Source organism: Lates calcarifer, linkage group LG17 (assembly GCF_001640805.2).
Source record: "Lates calcarifer isolate ASB-BC8 linkage group LG17, TLL_Latcal_v3, whole genome shotgun sequence".
NCBI lineage: Eukaryota > Metazoa > Chordata > Actinopteri > Centropomidae > Lates > Lates calcarifer.
In genome coordinates, this window is record NC_066849.1 from 14327476 (window position 1) to 14350768 (window position 23293).

Genomic DNA, 23293 nt, shown 5'->3' on the forward strand with positions numbered 1-23293 from the left:
TATCTAAAAGTCAGCTTTTGATGAGCTCAGAAAAACAGCCCAGTTTTTAGCTTTGTGATGATGCATTTTTCAGCTAATCCAAGAGAGTTTTTAAATGTATTTAAAGTTTATCACAAACAGTAAAAATCAACACATTTGGAGACATGAAAAGCATTTATCGCACACAGCTGTGTAGTTTTACAAGTCCGTCATACTTGTAGAAACATAACAACACTTACTTTGAGATGCAGTTTATTTAAAATGACATTCAAAACATACACATGCCATCAGTGACTGACAGAAGAAAATGTTATTAAGCACACTGAGCTGTGCAGCTGCAGGCCAGGTGAGCTTCTGCTGTTTCCTTCAGGTCCACACTGTTGTCATAGATGGTGTTGAGATTCTCTGGGCGAGAATCTGCACAAGTGAAGAACAGAGCAAATTAGGAACTGGGTATTTTTCACGACATTTTCTTGGTCTGTCACTTAAACTGGCTGTGGTCTCTGGCAGACTCACCGGTGGGTGCACAGTGGAAGCCAACAGTAACTGCTGTGGTCTTCACAGGGAAGCAGCCAGGCAGGCAGCGCAGCACAGGCTCAACTGAGTAGCAGTTGGATTCCTGACCATGGATGTTTACTTGCCTCTGTAGCTGTATAAATTCATGCTTCATACGACACTCTGCAAAAGAAGGGTTGATTGAATTTCGGATGGCTTCAGTGCGTCTTCACTTAGATTACAGACTTGCTTTAACTGCAAACAGTGATATAGATTTAATAATTGTGTTATCAAAGTGTGATACAGGCTGTTGGGGCATTTGTATGAATATGAATGTTGTTGAATAAATGATTCTACAGGGAACTTTGTATCTCACCAGTGGTGTCCCTGCAGCTCTCGGCTGGCAGAACCCAGGAATGAGCATAGCTGACTGCGTTCTTGGTCAGGCGTCCACTGGGTGTGCGGTACTCCTGTCTGACTTCCCCATCAGCTTTTCCACAGAGTCCACAGGTCTGTCCCTTCATCCAGTCAACAACTTTAACCTGTACAGCAAAATCAAAGATTAGAGCAAACATTGCACACCAGATTTATCAAAATGCTAATAACTCTCAGAAGTAGTTTTATGTTTGTTGTTCTTTGAGGTCATGGTTTTAAGTTTGGAATTACTAATAATTTATGCAAAAAACCCTTTCAGAAAATATTATTTACATTTTAATCTATTCTTAAATTGTCCTTAGTTAACGTTGCATTTACCTTCCATGAGTTCTTATCAAAGTAGACTTCATGAAGACCATGGCTGGGAGCAAACACAGAGATGCCTTCACCCTTTGGTCTTATCTGGATTTTGGCTATAAAGAAAAAAAAAAACATTTCACAATCATTTACAAAACAAAACTGAACTGAATGTACTAAGGATGACGTTAAATGTCACTTTGATAGTTAAACATGAACAACTTGAGCTCTGTGCTGCCATGATTTGTAGAATTATTTAGTTTGCAATATTAAATTACATGTTGCTCTTTGCTGAGCAGGAGACTTTAGGTAATGAATGTGTATAGAAACCTGTGGGATGTTGATATGGCAGGTTGTTGATGGGTATTTCCATTCCATTGACCTTCACAATCACGTCAGTGTTCTTCGGGTACAGATCAATATCACTACAGGTGCAGAAATGAAAATGCTATTTAGTTTAGTTTTATCAACTTGTGGGTGAAAACCACTGTTTCGTTCTTGTTTTTAATGAACACTTACATGTCAGCAATCTTCACATTGATATGGTTCTGTTCAATGTGATCCTTCTTCAGCAGAACCATGAATTTCAGCTCATCAGTGCAATCCTGTGCCAGAACTTGGTAGCAAGACAAAAGCATCTCGTTCTTATATCTCCTGTTGTTAAATGTGGTCACCGTGTCCATGGCGAAGCTACATTCAGCTGTGAAAATGTAGAATCGTTTTTTATCTTTAGCACACAGTCGAAAATAACTGCCAGTGCTTTTTGTATTGAAGAATAAGTTCAGCCATTACCTGTGCCAACCTTGGTAAGCAAGTAGTGGACTTTATCAGCAAGGTCATCGAAGGGGGTGAGACCTGTGACTTCATCAAGTGGCAGAGCGATGGGAAGAGGCAAAGCCAACTTATAGACAGTATGCTGTGGATGAAATAATTCACAATTATAAGATATTGTGAATAATATTGAAATTTATATTTTGTGGGAACAAACTTGATTATTCATGCCATTGGTGTTTTCCAGATGAAGTCAAGTGTCCTATCAGATGTTGCAACAACAGTAAGTGAGAGCTGCTTGGCACTGTTTTCATCCTTCCCTTGAATCAAGCCAGCCAGCATGGAAGCAGGAATGTAGTCATACACCCTGTAAAAGAAATTTTCAAACATCATTGTACATAGTATAATTGTGTGTGAATACGCTAAAGACAGTATGTGCAAAGTTCCACACTTCTTTGCGTAGCGTTTAAGGGCAGATGGCAGTTCGTTCCAGGCCACTCTGAGGCGAGCTGCTGGGCTTGGACCAACGAGACCAGTCTCGGCTGTGATCATGGTGTCATACTGTTTGCATTCTGCTCCCCAAGCAAGTTTAGCCTATTTAGAGACAGTAGAAGTGGCGATAATGCAGCTGGTTTTAAGAGTTGACTTCTACTTGTTTTGTCATAAAACCTGTAAAATAAGCAAGACAGGTTCTTACTGTGACTTTGTGCTTGCTTAGCACAACTCCATCAACACAGAACTTCCAGTTGCTATCTGCAGCCAAGGCAGCCAGAATGATCTGAATTCTGGCTGTAGGTCTGTCCAAGTAGGCAGCCAGTTGGTATCCCTGCATCTTGTTGTCAGCTCTGACAGCACGGAAGATGATAGCAAAGGTAGGAGCAGCTTCGTTGACCAGGAATTTGTTCTGTGGCATCAACCAAGGTTATTGATCAATAAATCCATCAGTGAAAAGATCAGAATTTTTTTTTTTTTTTTTTTTTTTTTTTTTTTTTACCAAGATGACCAAGATTCACCTGTCTGTAGATGGCCTCAAAGCTTGAGGCACTGCTTCTGCTCATGGAAGGTGGTACTGGGATGGCTTGAGAGGTGAGAGCCTACAATATAATATTGAAGTTAATGGCCATCATCAACACAAGTTAACTTATTCAAACTGTGCCATACATCATCAGTTGTTTGAAGCACTATCTAAACATACCTGTTTCTCGTGGTTCTTCTGGAACTTGTGAGGATAAATCACTCTCTGTCAAGAGGAATTTTTTTTTTTTTCAGATTCCATGCTTACTGCGATATACATATGAATTAATATTGTTCCATGCAAGCTCATAAAACTATCTTGCAAAATTAACCTTTGAGAGATGAGCACTGGAGCTAGAGGAACTTGAGCTAGCACCGAAGAGAGATGCAAGGTTTGATGCAGAGCTGGACTTGGAACTGCTTAGAGATCTGGAGGAGCTGAGTCTGCTGCTTCTGCTGCTGCTGCTGCTCCTGAGAGCAGCAACATGAGATGAGGAGCTGGAAGAGGCAGAGAAAGACTTGGAGCGAGAGCTGCTGGAGCTGGAGGAGGATATGGTGCCATTCCTCAGACCCGGAACCAGGATTCCCTTGAGCTTCATCAAGACTGGTTGTCCCTCAGTAATTTCCTCCTCGCTCAGGTTGATCTGCTTGATGAGCTTCTCTGCAGCCTTTGGTCCAACTTGAATCTCCATCTCCAGTCTCTCAACGACTTCACCTTCAACTGAAAGTATCAATAAATAATGCTATTAAAGCTGATTTCATGCATGCTGCTTCTACAAAAAGGTATTGTGTTTTCAGTACATACTTGGTTTGAAAGAGAGAGAAACAGAGTGCCTTCCAGCCAGTTTGTACAGGACAGTGTCTCTGATGTGAGCAGCATTTTCAGTGGCAACCTTGACACAGCCTTTCACTCCAATGGCAACAGTTTCAATACAGTACTTCTTCTCAAATTGAGCTGCTTTGGATTTTATAATGGAAAGTGGCACACCCTGGGAAATTGTCTCTGAGGATCTTGACTGTGAAAAGAAATACATTTATCATACTGTAAATTTGGATACAAATACTATATTAAAAGACAGTGTTTAAACTCACCCAACTAGCTGCAGCAGAAGAAACAATCTTAGATGTGAGAATCTCCCTTGAGATGGAAGATTGCAAGACTTGAGCAGAGATAATGGGAGTGATTCTTGGAGCAGCAAGATCCTCAATATTTCTTGCCACAGCAAGAGTCTCAACACTGTGAAGAAACAAGAATTCAATTGTGTGGTCCCTAAAGATAAATAAATTTTAGATGTGATGGTAGTTAACATCTTTAAGGGTACACAGTTAAAAACTTTAGGCTTACTGCACAGCTGCAATGTGTTCAGGCACAGAGACGGGCAGAGCTTCAATCTTAAAATGGCCTTCAGTGATGTCAAGTCTTGCAGCGATTTTGGCAGGCAAAATAGAGTTGAGTTTTGCTCTTGATACCAGGGCAGCCTGGAGTATGGCAGTGTTTACCCCCATCACAGCAAATGTGTTCACAACAACACTAGAAGGAAAAGACATTTGTGTGTTACAATTTATGATGTGATATATTTTCCACTCATTTTTTTAGTAGTGTCATATGTTTACCCACCTTGGTCTGACCTCAGTCTCAAGCTGCATATCTGTCTTCAGAAGGTGAGCAAGATGGAAGTTTTCAGGCAGAGTTGGTGTTGTGGTAGCCTTGACTAAGAAAACAAAGAAATCCATGTGTCACCTCTTAGCATAATACGTTTAAAATTCTTATTTCCACTATTAGATGATATAATGCACCATATCTCATCAGTGCTTTAATGCTATTTTTATGAAAAGTGCACTGTTTCCTTTTTTCTTTGGAAAAGTAAGAAAATGGCGATAAATCAGCATTTGCCATAATTTATTTGGTATAAATTATATTATTGGGCTTTGTAAGATACCATTCAACAAGTTATTTTTAACAGCTGTTTAACATTTGTTGAGAGTAACAGAATATTACAAATAGCAAATGGTTTTCATGTACTTTCAAGAGCAAGTCTGCACCTTTGTTGATTAATGTAGGATAGACTTTTAAACTTGGATAAGTGGAACCTGTATCAATGTAAACTGAAGAGGGTTCATAGTTTCTGCCTACCTTGAACAGCTGCAGCAGCCACAGCAGCAGTGTACAGACTGAGCTCCATTGGAAGACCAGCAGCAGTTGGTAGGATACGTCGCACCTCAGTAGCCAGCAGAGGCTTTGCAATGTGGAAGGAAGCACCAGAGAGCAGAGCCTTGACAGCATTTCTACCAAATGCCTGAACAGAGGGTGCAGTAGCGAGCTGTAGGAGAAGAATTTAACATAAATATGGTGTCTGGCAAAACTGTAATTAGGCAAAGAAAAAAATGGTGTTGAGGTTGAGAGATTGTTATTTGAATCATACTGCAATGGCCTGATCGATTAAGGTTTTGTCGATGTTGGCAAAGGCAATTTCTTGTCCGAAGAATTTGACATAGATGGAGGCCAGAGGGCTTCTGTTGGGCAGAGACTTCCACTGAGAGAGCTGTGGACAGAGGAAATATACAATTGCTGTAGTTCATCATGTGACTTTGTATGATTTTCTACACTTGTGTTTGTTACTTGATGAAGTTTTATTGCTTACAGCCTTAATGACACGCTTCATCTTGGTGATCCTGTCAGCACTGTTAATAATTGCTGGGTTTTTCAGAAGAGCCTCCTGGAGTCCATCAGTTCTCACTCCGACCTAGGGGAAAAATCAGCTTGTTAAAACAATAACTTTCTTATTAGACATTGAATGTCTTAGAGGCTAGGTTTTCTTTTCTCTTTACCTCCAGGACATCGGCAGCAGCTCCAGCAAAGTAGGCACTGGTCTTGACCAGAATAGATCTGGGCAGAATGCTGGCAGCATCATTGATGTAGAAAGCACTGGCAGCAGCACCGAGCATCAAAGGACCTGATAGAGTGTGTCATTAAAAATCTATCACTCAACTCATTGTCCATCTTTGTAGGTTAATGCAATTCAAAGTGCTTTAGAGATAAGCTGACAGCTGACAAACACTGATAGAACTGCACAGTTATTTGGGTTTGATGAGGCAAAGTTAAATGACGTTACTGAAAAAAAGAAACCTGAGATAACTTAAAGCAGATTTGACATTGGTCTTACTGTTGTAGATGTCTGCATGGATGGCTTTGCTGAAACGTAAGCTCAGTTTTTCCAGCCGCGGGCTCAAGATTTTGATAGCAACGTTGCAGGCTGCAGCACTGCATGGAGAGCATAAAAGAGCTTAGTATACCCAGTCAAGTTCATGCAGATAGACTTGATGATGGATAGGGATCAGAGAGTGCTCTTACACTGAGGCATGGATTGTGGCGGTGCTCCTGGTTAGGGACTTCATATGAGAGTAAGTGAAGCTGGCTACCTGCAGGTTCTCCTCTATCTTCACAATGTTGGCAAGACTTGTCACCAAACCCATTGGAGGTCTTGTCTCAAACAGCACAATGCATGAAAGCATCCGAAGCTCTGGGTGAAGAGCCTTGTCCATGTACAGCTGAAGAGCCAAATCCTGGATCTAATTTGCAAAATAATAATAATAATAATAATAATTCAGTATGGAGTTCTCTCAGAAATACTCAGTCTGAAATACTCTTTGGTGTTGAGAGTTCACCATTCTGGGCTCCTTCTTTGCAATGTTCCTCAAGGCCATGATGGCATCAGCGTGAACTCTCATGGGCAGGGATGCAGCTGCAGTGCCATGTATGGGCAGGATCTTTGTTATTGGCTTAAGGCTAATAGGATGACCAGCATTACCCAAAACCTTCAGGAGCAGGATGATGTCCTGGGTCTCATCTATAGCAACAGCCTCTGCAAGCAGCTCATGGATGGGCTATGGGAGGAAATGAGAATTGAAAACTCCCTTTTCCCATCTGGAAATGTGCAGAAGACTTTGAAGTAATATGAAAAGAACATAATTATATCACCTTTATGAGTTCAGCAGGGCAGACAGCCATCTCAACACAATATTTGGAAATCATTGTACCGTAGCCGAGGAGGACAATCTCCCTCAGAACTGGGCTCTCTAGTATTTTATTGTTGACCGCCATGGCCTAGAAAAGAGCAATAATCACAGATATTCATACCTCCATTCTTATTACCATTACCAAGTAACTTGCTTTGGGATTTACCTACCTTGACCAGCTTGATGGCCTCAGTGTCTGCTGTCACCATGTGAACAGATGCAATCAAAGCCTGAGCTGTTTCAGCAACAGTCATCTCATCAGCCAAGAATTTCTCCTTGATGAATCTCAGCGCAGCAGGTGTTCCAATGACAGGGATGGCATCCAAGATCCATTGTCTGAAAGGTGAATATGAAGTGAGTGGAGCTGTATACATTATTTTTCAAATATCTTTTTCAAATCTTCGACCACCTAGAGTCACCTGTAAGCAGGTTTGTTTCTGAATTGGCTCCAGAGCATTTCCAGGTCTGCAAAGTGGGCTGCACGAAGGACCTGAATGAGCTCCAAAAATTTCAGAGGGGCATCTTCATGGACTCTCTCCACATTGTGGGCGACCAGGTGATTCAGAATTTCCACAATCTAAGGATGAGGGGGATGGGGAGGAAGTCATTAAATATGTCAGAGATGCACAAATTTCACAAATTTTCCTTCATAATTGATCTTATAAAGAGAGGATACCTGGGCCTTTGCATTGTTGATCTTGATGAGCTGAATGGGTGTCTGAAGAAGCTCAGTGGAGAACTCATACTTGAGAGATCCACGGTGAAGATACTGAGCCTCAATGGGTACAATAGGGGCCTTTTGAATCTCAAGGAAGACCAAGGATTGCCTTTAAAGTAATTAAAAAAACGATTAATCTGCATCTCTGTTAAAACCAAACACTGACATTAAAACATTCATCAGTATGTGTTGGAATACTTGGTCTCCATCTGAGCAGCTCCGTTCATCTCGCTGAAAGGTGAGAACTGGATCACCTCATTGACGACTGCCTCCAGGATCATGATTCCGCTTGCAACTTGCTTCAAGATGTAATTGTACGCTGTAGCTCCTCTCAGGTTCTTTGAATCCTGTTCAAATGAAGCACACAGTTGCTTTATCATGCAACATTTTCCACTTTCACAGATGTTTGCATGACACAAAATGGGTTTGAACCTACCTGCTGACACTTGACACATTTCTCAGTGTATGCCAACCCCATGTCCTTCATGATCTTCTCCTGACAGTGGTTCAGGTCCCTGGTCTTTGTCAAAAGGATGCGTTCAGCCTTTTCGTCTTCAGTGATGGCATAGAGGGTTTTGCACACACCCTGAGCTCCGGCCTAATGAGAAAAGGGTGTGATTACTACAGACATTCAACTCCTTGCAATGGATTTATAAGCAGCACTGTAGGATCTTTGACAAACCTCCTGCAACTCATAGACATTCTGGGTCTTCTTGATGTTGAGCTGAAGGACATTCAGGATACCTCTGTAGACGTTCAGTACCAGTGTGGAAATTCCCTCAGGGGCAAACATTTTTCCGACAACACCATTGGCATACTCAAACTTGATAGGGGTCAAGAACTGAGGTGCCAGTACTGAAGTCAGCTTGGTTGCTGGAATTAAGGGATCCCTAGGCCAGACACCGCTGTACTCATAAAGCTCAGGTTCCACAAGCTACAGTGTAAAAATATTTATTACAGGGCAGTTTGCACAAAATAAAAGGATTGTTGCTCACACATGATTTCAATCTTCACCTTCAGCATGTATGTATTTTGTGCTGCGGCACTGATGAGAACTTTGCTGCTGACTTTGAGTCCAGCTCTTGCCAAACCTTCCTCTGGCAGACCACCCAAGAGCAGTGCCTCATATTTGTACACATAAGTCTTACCAGCAGCAAAATCAGGAGCTGTAAGCACAGTGTTACCCAGTGAGAGGTGTTCTACCATAAACCCAAAACTTTAAGAGAAAATTGTGACATTGAATGAACCACAAATTGTGAAAAGAGTATTTTACTTGGATCTTAACTTACCAAAGTTATGATGTTGACCAGCTAAAATGAAATTGAAAAGAAATTAATAATCTGGCAAATACTACTTAGAGCATTTTTAAAAATTTAAATATGGGAAGAATGCAATGTATTCCATTATAAATGTCCTAAAACACTGCAAATTAATAAGTGTGGGTATTTTATTTTATTTACTTTTTAAAGTATTTATTTATTTTACATGTAATTGGAAAAGTTCATGGTCATGGTTAATCACTCTATAAACGCTTACAGCAGATGAGATGTTCAGTATCCCATGTTCAGTATACAAATGTAGTTTCTCTGATACAATCTTTTTTTTAATTTTTTGTTATTTTTTTTTAAGATAGATATTCAGTTATTCCTCCTTGCAATGATAGATTTCCCTCTCTGTTTTTGTCAGTTGACATTTTTTTTAGTTTCTCCAAAGGCCTAAATATTTGTCCTAAAGCAGCTACAGTATCACATTACATTACATTCTCGTGTATATTATAATATAGCAACTTCTCAGGTTGTGTGGCTTTTAAAAGCACTGTAACTGTTAACCAGGTACAAAACAATGCAATAATAACTGTTGCTTCTGTTCAACTGAGTAAGCTCGTGTGTTGTGATAAAAAAATCAGCTTTTATTTCCTCTTTAAAAATGACCACTTGCATGCATTATTTAAAGACATAAAAAAACCCCATCTACAATAATTTTTCAAATTATAGTCAAACTTGTTTTAAAACCTGAAAACACAAAAACAGAAATACTCACCCACAAGGGCCAGAGTCAGGGCAAGCACAACCGCTCTCATGGCTGATGGGGTTGTGAAAGCCTGAGTGATGAGCAACCTTTTTAAAGGGAAATTTTGTGCTGACAATGATGTTATGATGTTTGATCGATTTGCTCTATTAGATAGATTTCACTCTTTTTCAAGCAAACTTGTGTTTGGATTGGGGAGGGCAACAGGGCATGTACTAGTAGATAAAAGTTAGGGTCACCTGACCTTGTTCTCCTCAGATATTCCAAGTCAAAGTCATTTATCATGTTTCAAAGTGTTTCTCAATTCATTTTACAACCACACATTTAAAGAAAACTCAGTTTTTTTTTTTTTTTTACAACAATCCTTACCTTGGTTGAAAATATTGAAATGCAGACTTTAAGAGAAACTTTTGGTTTTCTTTGACCTGAGGGTGGGCACAGTGGTGCAGTGGTTATCACTGTCACCTCACAGCAAGAGGGTTTGGGGTTCAAACCCTGGTTTGCCTGGGGCTTTTCTGCATGTGTTCTTCCCTGTGCCCTGCGTGGATTCTCTCTTCCTCCCACAATCCAAAGACATGCAGGTTAATTGGTGACTCTAAATTAGTTGTAGGTGTGAATCTGAGCGTTGGTTGTTTGTCTATGTATGATGGTCCTGCGTTGTGTACCCTGCCTCTTGCCCAGTGACGGCTGGGATTAGCTCCAGCCCCCACACCACACCCCCACAACCCATAAGGATAAGATGTATAAATAATGAATGAATGAATGAATGACCTGAGGGTTAGAAGAATCAAAGTATTTGAGTGGAGGAATAATGAAGTCTTTATTCAATTATACATAATTCACAGTTAGTGTTTGTATTGATTTTAATTTTGTGAATACCATGAACATCTGTGGCATCTCTCCATCATATTGTTGACATGCAGTTTCAAAGTTCACACGAGAAGGCACCATGACTGTGGCTGTTTGCTCGCTTTATTTGTTGTGGTCAAGGTGACCACTTATGTCATGACATTTCACAGTGAAATGGTCACTTCTGTTTCTTGAAAATGCCCACTTGAGCTATAGAGGTAAATGATGCAGTTAATGCTTGTGAACAACTTCATAGTCTATGTTCTTTCTTTTGTTAAGTTCTTCTTTCAATAAACTGAATAGTGTAGATATAGATTAAATATTTATTAAATATTTCTCTTTAATATGAACAGCTCTTAACCTTTTATTTTTAAAATCTTTTAAAATTAATTTAAGCTTTTTTGCATGCAAGTTTGTTTAGAATCTTTTCTTTTCTTTTTTCTTTTTTTTTTTTTGCCCATTGATATCTAATACAAACAAATAGTACTAATGGCGATACTTCCCAGTCGCCTGTCAATGTCATTTTGACTGCAAATGTCTCATGTATACACAGGCATTCCTAAAAGTTCTCATCATAAAGTTACATGTTAAGTATATGGAGCATTTCAGTAGCAAAGTTTCAGTTTCAAAATCATATTTCACATGTATAAATGTTGATTTAATTCTACATTGCTGCACCATTACACTGATATACTATATGGTTGCACATATGGAATCAAAATTATTTTAAATTAATTAATATAATTAATGACAGTAATCTATAATTGGTCATTTTTACTGACACACTGTCCCCTGCAGCTTCACTATTTTCTGCTAAGAGACTAGTCAATACATTTGTTCTGGATTTAAGATTCACAATTCCTTTGTTGTTAGTGCGGTAAGTGCAAATGTGCATTGTATATGTGTTTGTGTATACACACAAATGTATAGGCACAGCTATGTGTGTGTGTGTGTGTGTGTGTGTGTGTGTGTGTGTGTGTGTGTGTGTGTCACAGGCAGACAGGCAACAGGCCATTAGTGTCCACTGTTCATGAGCCTGGTTGCCTGGTGTCTCAGATCCTGCAGGTCTGGGCCTTTAGGATACAACACCAGCTGTCAACAGCTGGAACAGTCTGTGAGTGGGATGTTTGGAGTCTTTGATAATCCAATGAACTAAATCCTGGTTGGAAGGAAGCTCACATCCACTGCTGTCCTGGGCTGTCTGGGCTGTGACCCTCTGCAGAGCAGAGCAGAGCAGTTCTCCTACCATGCACTGATGCCTCCAGTCAGGCTGCTCTCCTAATGCTCTCCTGGAGTATGTGACTATGTTGCTCTGAATTTCTTTAGGAATGTGCTCCATGTAATTACAATATTAGGTGGATATAATAAATAATAAAAGACACACAAACCCTCTGTAAAACAGGGCCTCAACATTGTGATGTTGATTTATAATAAAGTGCTGCATATTCACAAATAAATGTTCAATTATTCAAATTCCCTTTAAGCAACTGACACACCGGTCAGATTAGAAAGACCCCCTTATTTATTTGAATGTGACTGAGTGTAAGTAAGCTGTGCATAAGCATAAACTGTCATTCATCAAGAAATCATTACACTCCTGAACTTCCCATATAACTATAAATTACTGTTTTTATATCTGTATTTATGTTTGATTTGAACAAGTGAGATACAGATACACGTGAGCTTTACTGGGCTTTAGAGGTGGTGATAGGTTTCCCCCTGCTTCCAGTCTTTATGTTACATTAGGCTCTCAACTGTACCTTCAACAATTTGAGAAATGTACTAATTTGCTCTCTTGCTGAGCGTTTGATAAGAGGATCAATACCACTGTCATGTCTGTGAGTATGAAGCAACATCCATTAGCTGGTTAGCTTATTAGCTTAGCACAACGACTGGAAATGTCTCTGTCTAAAGGCAACACAGCCCCTCAGTAGCTAATTAACATGTTCTACACTCTTTTTTTAAATCCCTACAAAAACCGAAGAATGAAAACATAAAATGTGTAATTTTTTACACATGATGGTACTTACTAGTAATTGGCTAATAGTCTGACTTCAGTGTTCTGTTGAGAAGTAGTTAATATATTGTAAAACTTTAATGGAGCTGAAGTCCTTATCCAATTTTAATCCACAACCACAATCCCCCCTTTATTTTTTGGTCTGTTATGTGATGGATATTTTAATTTTGTTTTAGACATGTTTGATCACACTTACTGTACACAAATCTTTTTTTTTTTTTCATGTGTTATTTATTTAATGATTTAAGATATTTTTAGACAGCAATAATACACAGTTCCAAAAGTAGATAACTATGACTCTGAGAATCTCTGAATCGGCCAAACAAAGGCCACTTTCAGGCTGTGTCTTCATAACTTCAGCAGTGTGATTTATATGCATACATCGTCATCCCTTTTGAAAAAACTGGATGTAGTCTATCATTCTGCTTTGTGGTCTGTATCTGGTGTGTCATTGTAACTCACATGAAATGGTTTGATGGTCTTCACCACATCTAAGGAGCAAAACCCCATGTTGATTTTTGGCGCAAAATCTTTGACAAGTAAATTACTGTAGTACATATCTATTTTGCTGACATACTGCTTTAGCAGCTATAATACAAAATCATCAGAGAAACTTCTCCTCATGGTCCCATCCACCTCAAAAGAGCTGATCTGCCTTTTTTATTGCACCAGAAGCTTGGAGTGAGCTTGCAAGGTATACTTATACTTAAATTGGGATCTTTACCCTATCTTGACATGGCTAATATTATTTTAAATAGTCTTCCACATAACAATGTCATTGCTTTAACATGTACCATGGTTAGATAAAGGATAAATTAAACAAATGACTTCATAATGTGGAGGTTAGTGTCTCTGCCACCAAACATTGTGGGAAAAATGTTTGTCACTGAAGTGGTACTGTCATTCAGTGAAACTGTGGAGGAAAAGTGAGGAGCAGATTTTGGGTTGCTGAAAAGTGTTTTTTTTTTTTTTCATGCAATGTAGTGTTAATTAGCCTTCTTTTTCTTTTCTTTTTTTCATTTTTTTTAGAAAAAGTTATGCCTGTTGGTTTAAAATATTATTTGTTTATTAGGTGTTCTTCATTTCAACATGTATGATAATGAGTATAAAGGATGAATGATCTCTTATTAGGATAAAGGACTTTTTTTGTATTTGTATATAGCAGTTGCATTTGTAATTAATTTCAGACAACAGTTGTTTCACGTGCTTCTGTAATTTATTCAAGTTTACAGCTCAAACAAAAATAATTAGGAATATTTGCTTGAAACAGAAAATGAAACACAACATGACTGAAGGCAATGAGATTAAGCGCACTGAGCGGTACAGCGACAGGCCAGGTGAGCTTCTGCTGTTTCTTGTATGTCAGCACTCTTCTGATAGATGCTGCTCAGACCCTCAGTACGACTCAGGTTAGAATCTGCAAAAAGTGAGGAGGGTAAAGCAGTTAGGCTCAAGGTACAGGTGCAACAATTCAGTTTTGTGATCCAGCTGTGTCCATTTCTTGCAGACTCACCAGCAGGCAGGCAGTGGTAGCCGACGGCAGCAGTGGTGGTCCTTACGGGCATGCAGCCGGGCAGGCAGCGCAGCACAGGCTCAACAGAGTAGCATTTGGATTCCTGACCATGGAGCATCACCTTCTTCTCCAGCTTCACAGATTCAAGAGTCATGTAGCACTCTGGGAAAGGGATAAAAATGGAGGTAAGCACTGTCCATATACCACGTTTACCTACAACAGTCCTGTCTTTTTCTGTAATATGATATAATAGTGGTTTGGAGTGGGTTTGTTATTGCAATGCAGATTCCTTTATATGCTGCATTTTAACATTCTGAGTATAAATGATGAAAGGTGAAATGGGTACTTGTAAGTATTACCAGAGGCATCACGGCAGCTCGTTCCAGGCATAACCCAGGAGTGAGCGTAGCTAACTGCGTTCTTGGTCAGGCGTTCGTTGGGTGTGCGGTACTCCTGTCTGATTTCTCCGTCAGCCTTTCCACAGAGTCCGCAAGTCTGTCCTCTCATCCAGTCCACAACTTTAACCTGAAGAAAAACCCAAACAGTTCAGTGTCTGTAGAGTCTACACTTCTACTGTGCCATTACTGTTATGTATGTTTAAAATAAAAGTTTTAATCAAGAAAGTCACACAATCCAGTTTTCTTGTACCACCTTCAGTGTGTTCAGATCCAGGTAGACCTCCTGAAGACCATGGCTGGGAGCATGGAGAGCGATGCCCTCGCCTCTCTGTCTGATCTGGATTTTGCCTAAAATGAGTGAAAATAAGTATAAATATGTGATTTTTAACTTTCAAAAACCTGAATACATTTCAGTGTGACGGTTCAAATTGATTTAATCAAACAAAAAACCTGTGGGATGCTGATATGGCAGGTTGCTGATGGGGATTTCTACTCCATTAACCCTCATCACGATAGCGTTGTCCTTTGGATACATGTCAACATCACTGTTGAAAAACAATTGCATTATAAATATATGTGTATTATAGTCATTTTTTGAATTCCTGATTTTTTTGGACAATTCCCACAATTTAGATAAATACTGTTTGTTCTTACATGTTTGCAATCTTCACATTGATCTGGTTCTGCTCCTGTGCTTGGTCCCTCTTCAGCAGAACTATGAATTTGAGTTCTGGGGTGCAGTCCTGTGCCAAGACCTGGTAGCAAGAGTGGGGCATCTCATTCTTGAGTTTCCTGTTGTTGAATGTGATCAGTGTGTCTTTGATCATGGTGCACTCAGCTGGAGCGGAAAGGAAATAAGAATCAGGAAGTTATCTATGTACAGATCAGTCGTAATATTCAGCTATGAAAAATATGAATTCTTTTCCTTTAAATGTTTTCACCTGCATGAGCCTTGGTGACTATGTAAGAAATCTTGTCAGCCCAGTTGTCCTGGTAAGCCTCCAGCTCAGCAGCAGTTTCTCCAAAAGGCAGAGAAATGGGGAGACCCACTCCAAGTTTGTAAATAGTCCTCTATAATATTAAATTAAAATAGAGAGCACACAATCTGAGTGACTAGGAGTAATTGTGTATTGTGCATCTGTGTATTCATAATAATGGCCAATAAAATCACACCTTTGGTGTCTTCAGCACAACATTCAGGCTTGTGTCAGAAGCAACAGCCACAGTCAGTTTGATCTGATTACGAACATTCTTGACCTTTGCCAGGCTTACTCCGTTTTCATGAGCAAAACGGGAAATTAACTCAGAGAGCCTAGAAGACAGAGAGGTTATGGTTATTTTCTTTTAAGTTTGTCAAATTAAGTGTTGACTAATGTGAATAATGTAACAACTAATGTCACACAAAAGAAAGTAATGAAGGATAATATCCAATATCTAGAATACCTGATAAAAATGTACCAAATATTGCATTTTCAATAAATTTGTATCAGTAATGTGTATTAGTTTATGACATTACTGCTTTGCATAGCGCTGCATTCCCCTTGGAAGTTTGTCCCAGGTCAGCTTCAGGCGGACCGCAGGCTCTTGACCCACAAGACCGGTCTCAGCTGTGATCTCAGTCTCGTATTGCTTGCATTCAATGCCCCAGGCAATCTTGGCCTAAGAGAAATTTAAATTAGACTTAAATCTTAAGTGTCACTCAGATTTCTAATAACTTTTGCTGACCTAATTTGTGTTTTTACCATCAGCTTGTGGTAGCTCAGCATCATGCCATCAGCACAGATCCTCCAGTGGTCGTTCTCAGCCAGGTTGGCAAAAATGACCTGCAGTCTGGCAGTAGCTTTGTCGAAGTAAGCTGCGATCTGGTATCCCTGAACCTTGTGGTCGGCTCTTACAGCACGGATGAGAACGGTCACGGCGGGAGTCACATCGTTAGCGAGGTACTTGGCCTGAAAGTGCAAACCGCAGATTGATATTAATGAATGTTTGCATTTTTATTTCCCCATTGAATAGCTGAGACTGTAAATGGCTTGGTCTGATGACTTACCTTATTGTAAATGGCTTCAAAACTGTAGGCACTGCTTTGGCTGTTGACGCCAGCTGTGGAGAGGGCATGCTGCAAACAAAGGAGTCATACATTTAGCCTGCTCAAACAGAGTAAGTGGTGTAACTGTGTCCTGCTCTTTACAACACAATCTGATAATTACCCGGTGGATGTGGTTCTTGGTAAACTCAATGTCATACAGTTCTTGCTGAAATAGAAAAATGAGTAGATTAATTCCTGCTCACATTTTTCCATTCCACAGTTTTTTTACATGTCAGTGGTGAAGCTGCATCTCACCTTGGACAGGGCACTGGACCTGGAAGAGCTGGAGCTGGCAGAGTGGCTGCTGGACTGGCTGCTTGAGCGGATGCGGTGAGAGGAGGAGCTGGACGATGAAGAGGAGGAGATGCTTGAGCGGGAGCTGCTGGAGCGAGAGCTGAGGGAACGGGAGCTGCTGGAGCTGGAGGATACCACAGTGCTGTTCTTCAGACTAGGAACCAAGATATTCTTGAGCTTCTGCAGGACATTCCTGTTCTCAATAATTTCCTCTTCCTCGCTCAGGTTGATCACTTTGATGATCTTTTCTGCTGCTTTGTCTCCAACCTGAATCTCAATTTCAATCTTCTCGATGACTGGTCCAGCAGCTGCAATCAAATACATCAATTTATACATTACTTCTTATTAAATTACTTGTATCAGTAATTTTTACTTGTAAATTACTTGTATCAGTAATTTAATATAATCCATTTCACTTGCCTGGAGCCACCTCAACCAAGACAGCATGTTTTCCAATTATGGCATAGAGTGGGGAGTCTCTGATGAAGGCGGCATTGCGAGATTCAATCTCAGTGCATGCCTTTATTCCGAAGGTTTCAAATGCAGCGCACATTTTCTTCTCGAAGGCCTTGGGTAGTTTGAGTCTGTTGGTAATTTGTCTTGGCAGGTCAACAGGAATGATTTCAGATGATGCTGACTGTAAAACCACAGCATAGTTCACCACATTATTTCTGAATGGCGTAGGTTTTTGTGTCAGAAAAGGCTGTGAAATGAATCAAACTCACCAAACCACCAGCCCGAGAGGATGTCATCCTAGAAATCTTTGAAGAGAAGGTCTCCCTTGACAGCTGTGCTGCAACTTCAGCTGGAATCATTGGTGTGATTTTGGCAGCTGTGAGGTCTTCCACATTTCTTGCAACAGCAAAGGTCTCAACACTGTCAGAGAGAAGAAAAAAGACAACAACATGGTTTTAAGAAAACACAATTTCAAAACTGGATGATATGTTTTACTTGGTTAGAGGGAAAAGTACATACAGTGCAGATGCAATCTTATCAATGCCCTGAACAGGCAGGAACTGAAGCTTGAAGTTGCCATTGATCATGTCAATTCTTGCTTCCATCTTTGCTGGAATGACTGTGTGAACTCTGGCTCTTGACAGCAGGGCAGCCTGGATGAAAGCAGTATTCACGCCCATAACTGCATAGGTGTGCATAGAGACACTGCAGGGGACAGAAAATACAGACTTAAAGGGCGATGCTCCTGAATGTTATGTTTGTTTTTGTGTTTGACAACAGTAAAAATCTAGGTAAAGGATTGAGAAGAAGCTCATTGAAGTAAGCTACAGTACAACCAGTTTACCTAGGAGAAATTGCAGCCCTCATGTTGATGTCAGACTTCAGAAGCTGGGAAGCATGGAAATTCTCAGGCAGAGGTGGTGTCACAGTGGCTTGGACTGTGAAAAACAACAAAGTAGTATAAGTATAAATCAATATTTAATTTTTAGTATCAGTATTATTTCAGATTGGTTAAGCTACACTAGTGGTACTTACCTTCAACAGATGCAGCAGCCACAGCAGCAGTGTAGAAACTCAGCTCCATGGGCAGACCAACAGCGGTGGGAAGGATGCGACGGACCTCAGCAACCAGCATTGGTTGAGCATAATGCAACTGCAAACCAGACAGCAGAGCATCCAAAGCCCTCCTGCCATAAGTGTGGAGTGCATGTCCGCTGGCCAACTGTGAACACAAGACAGCTTATCAGATTTTCAGTTCAAAATACAATAATTATTTATAGGTCATTGGGTATGTAGAAGAGGTAGAAGAAGATGCTGTACCTGAATGATCTGATCAACAACAGCTTTGTCAATGTTGGCAAAAGCAATTTCTTGTCCGAAGAATTTCACATACATGGAAGCCAGGGGCTGGCTTGAAGGATTTGCCCTCCACTCAGAAAGCTGTTGGGGAGAAAACAGTAAATGAACTATTGTAACTTTTACAAACATGAACCTTGTTAAAAAGAAGTAGTCATCAGAAATGATCCCTTGAACTTACAGCCCTCATAACTTGCTTCATCTTGGTGAGCCTGTCAGCATTGTCAGGAGCCTCGCGGATTTTCAAAAAGGCCTCCTGGACCCCCTCAGTTCTTACTCCGATCTGAAAAAAGGAAGAATAGTGTTACAAAAATATTTGTTACTGCTAACAAAGAATGACATAGATTGAAGGTATATACGCTCTTACAAAATGAAGCATGCAAGACATGATAGTCAAACCTCAAGAACGTCAGCGTAAGCTCCGGCCAGGTAGGTGCGAGCTTTGGCCACAATGGCTTTTGGCAAAACGGTTGCAGCATCGTTGACATAGAAGGCGCTGGCAGCGGCACCCATCATCCAGGGGTCTGCAAGGGGAGGACCAGAACCATCAAACTGCATGTCTTAATCTGAAATCAGTGATGCTAAATTATTTGTATCTTGTCCTCTTACTGTTGTAGGCATCGAAATACAAAGCTCTGCTGAAGCGGTAGCTCAGTCTGTCGAATTTGGGGCTGAGGATCTTCACAGCAACGTTGCAGGCTGCAGCACTGAAGGAAGAAGATTAAAATATATGAGTTTGTAGGGGATAACAACAATAACAACAGAAAAAAATAATTTCAAACATGAATATTATTTAGGTTCTTACAGAGAAGCAAAGTCAGGGGCTGTGTTCTTGGTCATGGCCTTCATATAAGAGTAGACAAAGCTGGCGACCTGCAGATTTGATTCTTTCAAGAGGGCGTCGGCGAGGGTGGTCACTAGGCCCATGGGCAGCTTTGTCTCAAACATCACAATGGCAGCAACCATACGGAGCTCTGCATGGAGAGCCTTGTCCATGAACAGCTGAACAGCAACTTCTTGGACCTAATTCACAAAGATGAATGCTATAAACAAAACTGCACATAACAAGACAGGTCTTAGGTGTATTGACTGGTAGTACTGAAAGGAATCAGCAAATCTAGCCTCACCATCTTGGGCTCTTTCTTTGCAATGTTCCTCAGAGCCAGAGCAGCATCAACGTGAACTCTGTGGGGCAGGTTGGCAGCAGCACTTCCAAAGCCGGGCAGGAACTTCATGATTGGTTTAAGGCTGGCAGGATGTCCAGCATTACCCAGAACTTTGAGAGCGACAATGAGCTCCTCAGATTCACCTCTGGCAACAGCCTGGATAGCGATTTCATGGATTGGCTGCGGCAGGAACAGAAAAGCATTTGTGTCACTGATGTTGCAACTGAATTTTAGTTAGTTCAAACATTTGTACAAACAATACATACCCTGACAAGCTCAGCTGGGCAAGTTGGGTTCTCTACACAGTATTTGGCGACCAGAGTGCCATAGCCGAGCATGACAATCTCGCGCAGGACTGGATTTTCTTGGATCTTGTGGTTCATAGCAAGGCCCTGTGGAATGGTGAAAAATATACAGAACTGATTACACGTCCACATTTTCACATCACTAAAAACACACAAGACCTTTTTTAATTTTGACTTACCTCAGCAAGCTTGATGGCCTCCAGGTCGGCTGTCACCATGTGCACAGAAGCCAAAAGAGCTTGAGCAGCTTCAGCAATAGTCAACTCATTGGCCAGGAACTTCTCCTTGATGAACCTCAGAGCAGCATGAGTACCAATGGCGGGGACAGCATTCAGGATCCAGTGCCTAAGAGAGAGAAACACTGTATTATTATATTATTCATTGTATTTTTGTTTCTAGGCTCTTCTCAGATTGAAAGTTGCAGTTACCTGTGGTCAGGTCTAACTTTGAACTGAGCCCAGAGAGCCTCAATACTCTCAAATCTGGCCACACGCAGCAGCTGAATGAGCTCAATAAACTTCAGAGGGGCCTCTTCATGGACTTTGGCCACATTGAAGGTCACCAGATGGTTCAGAATCTCAACAATCTAACAAAAAATAAAATATTTCCCGTGTTAAAGTATGTTGCTGTAGGATGAATTAATCAAAGGGCTAGATGTAAGAGGGGATATCATCTGAAGTACCTGAGCCTTGGCATTGCTGATCCTCAGAAGCTGGATGGGTGTCTGGAGAAGCTCGGTGCCAAACTCGTACTGCAGGGATCCACGGTGAAGATATTCAGCTCTGATGGGCACTACTGGGATCCTCTCAATCTCCAGGAATTTCAGGATTTGCCTGTGAACATACATAAGCACTCACTTAATTTGCAATGTGACATTTTGTGCTGTGAATAATGGTTGCAATTCTGATATTGCTCTCTCCTTTTTAACTTTAACAACATACTTAGCCTCCATCTGGGCGGCACCGTTCAAGATGTTGAAAGGAGAGAACTGAATCAACTCTGTAGCAGTTGCCTCCAAGATGAGAGCACCTGTGGATGCTGGCTTCATGACGTAGTTAAAGGCAGCTGCTCCCTTCAGGGTCTTTCCTCTCTGCATGGACAACCAAACCCACAATGTTATCACACCTGCGCTAAGAGTGCACTGCATTAGACTACAGGTAGTGTCAGGGAAATTACTCTTACAGCTTCACACTCGACGCATCTCTCAGTGTAAGCCAAGCCGATGTCCTTAATGATTCTCTCCTGGCAGTGGTTCAGGTCCTTGGTCTTGGTCAGAAGAATGCGGTCAGCCTTTGCGTCCTCACTGATGACATAATGGGTCTTGCACACACCCTGAGCTCCAGGCTAGTTCACACAAAAGTCACAATATGGTTTGTTAGCTTAAGTATTGCTCAGTTCCTGGGTGGAACTCCATGAAAAGTGAGTAATTCATACCTCTTGCAGCTCGTAAACGTTCTGAGTCTTCTTGATGTTCAGCTGGAGGATGTTGAGGATTCCCCTGTAGATGTTCAGCACAGTTGCAGAAACACCAGCCGGTGCAAACACTTTACCAACAACACCGTTAGCATACTCAAACTTGACAGGTGTCAAAAGCTGAGCAGCCAGGACTGAGGTGAGCTTGGTGGCTGGGATGAAAGCATCTTTGGGCCAGATGCCACTGTACTCAAAGATTTCAGGGTCTACAAGCTGTAAGGAAAAAGTGACAATTTGAATGAAATGTGACAAAACTGTCATGATAAAATCATATTGATACTTATAAATGGTCTTTACCTTCAGCATGAAGGTGTCAGCAGCCACGGCACTGATCATAACCTTGCTCCGGATTTTCACTCCAGCCCGTGCCAGACCCTCCTCAGGCAGGCCGCCCATGAGAAATGCTTCATATCTGTACACGTAGGTCTTTCCAGTAGCAAATTCTGGGGCTGCAATAATATTGGAAATATCATGACTGATGGGAAGCTGCTGTAAACTTGCAGACACTCAAAGACATTCATCAATCTATTTGTATTTCAGTAAAGCATTGAATCCAAGACAGACAAACAAATGACTATCTTTCTTACGCCAGTTTTGTCAAACAAATTTTTAAACTGTGAACTAAATGATTGTATGTTTTCAATTGGAAGTTAGAAAACTCACCAAAGCTGACCTGAGAACCCGCTGAAAAATAGAAAGAGAAGATTATTTTGGTGTTCATAAAGCACAGACACAATATGTGAAAAAACAGTGAATTTGTGAAAGTAATTTCATAGAAAGGCATAGAAAATGCTACAACATTTTCTTTTATTTAAAAAAAAAATTATTAACCTGGCAAGACAGTTGATAAAACCAAAGAGCTTAAAAAGTATTCTCTGTTCTAGGATTGGTTATATACCAACGACGGCAGCAAGTGCTAGTATTTCTCTTAAATCATAATTTTTACATTTTCTTTGTAATAAAATTAAATATCAGCCGAGAATTGTCACTCATCTTCAGAATAGTGAGAGTATCTCATCCTACAAACAGCAACATTTTCAGAATATAAGATTAAATAAAAATCTAATTTAAGCAGATTTAATTTTAAATGCATAAAGACATACCTGCAAGGGCCACAGTGAGAGCTAGAAGGAACACCCTCATGGCTGGTGGATGTGACTGACTGTCAGCAGAGGCTTCCTTTTAAAACCAGTTTTTTGCTGACTGTGGGCCCATTGAAATGTATCATTAAGTAAATATCAGCTTTCATTGGCATTGATGTTACTGTGCCCTGACCATGTAGATTAGACAAACAGAGAAAAAAACTAATGAAAAATGTCACAAACAGGTTGTTGGCACAATCAGCCCTATGTGCCAAATACAAAGATGTTTTTTCTCCTGTAACATAGCACATTCAACACAGGTGAAATGCAATTCTATATGATAATAATGATATTGCACAAATAATATTTATCCATAAATAGATAAAATTATCCCACACAAATGTCACTTATATATGTAATATCTACAATTTTAGTTATGTCTTGTTATTCGATAAAAAGCCAAAATTACAGTTAGTTCTGCTGCATCAATTGATTTACACTCACATAAATTATTATACTAAAAACAAAAAAAAAACAAAAAAAA

General features: G+C 40.4%; 2 protein-coding genes across 4 annotated transcripts; both read right to left on the reverse strand.

Moving 5' to 3' along the window:
- Nucleotides 1-45: 45 nt before the first annotated feature.
- LOC108881282 (vitellogenin-like) lies at nt 46-9806 on the reverse strand. Of its 3 annotated transcripts, none has more exons than XM_018673191.2 (34): nt 9767-9806; nt 9016-9036; nt 8741-8892; nt 8409-8660; nt 8163-8324; nt 7925-8073; nt 7685-7835; nt 7428-7585; nt 7179-7344; nt 6971-7096; nt 6658-6876; nt 6344-6561; nt 6156-6253; nt 5821-5945; nt 5634-5735; nt 5415-5534; nt 5126-5312; nt 4610-4703; nt 4337-4522; nt 4096-4228; nt 3797-4007; nt 3324-3712; nt 3173-3217; nt 2991-3071; nt 2675-2881; nt 2429-2571; nt 2209-2344; nt 1999-2122; nt 1726-1906; nt 1537-1631; nt 1228-1322; nt 851-1016; nt 496-657; nt 46-396 (listed from the first exon to the last, which is right to left on the reverse strand). In XM_018673191.2, exons 1-34 carry the CDS (start codon nt 9804-9806, stop codon nt 293-295), a joined length of 4998 nt encoding a protein of 1665 aa, XP_018528707.1. In that variant the 3' UTR covers nt 46-292. The 3 variants fall into 3 exon arrangements, with proteins under 3 accessions (XP_018528707.1, XP_018528706.1, XP_018528705.1); XM_018673190.2 differs by having other exon boundaries at nt 4093-4228; XM_018673189.2 differs by having other exon boundaries at nt 4084-4228.
- Nucleotides 9807-13684: 3878 nt separating this feature from the next.
- On the reverse strand, nt 13685-22997 carry LOC108881281 (vitellogenin-2). Its single transcript, XM_018673188.2, has 34 exons — nt 22771-22997; nt 22331-22351; nt 21965-22116; nt 21629-21880; nt 21377-21538; nt 21136-21284; nt 20877-21027; nt 20623-20780; nt 20374-20539; nt 20156-20281; nt 19851-20069; nt 19529-19746; nt 19333-19430; nt 19123-19247; nt 18905-19006; nt 18688-18807; nt 18403-18589; nt 18212-18305; nt 17887-18072; nt 17637-17787; nt 17332-17548; nt 16873-17219; nt 16739-16783; nt 16579-16647; nt 16274-16480; nt 16048-16190; nt 15705-15843; nt 15473-15602; nt 15186-15369; nt 14982-15076; nt 14785-14879; nt 14493-14658; nt 14134-14295; nt 13685-14037 (listed from the first exon to the last, which is right to left on the reverse strand). The coding sequence occupies exons 1-34, from the start codon at nt 22808-22810 to the stop codon at nt 13925-13927; spliced, it is 4989 nt and encodes a 1662-aa protein (XP_018528704.1). The 5' UTR covers nt 22811-22997; the 3' UTR covers nt 13685-13924.
- Nucleotides 22998-23293: the final 296 nt, after the last annotated feature.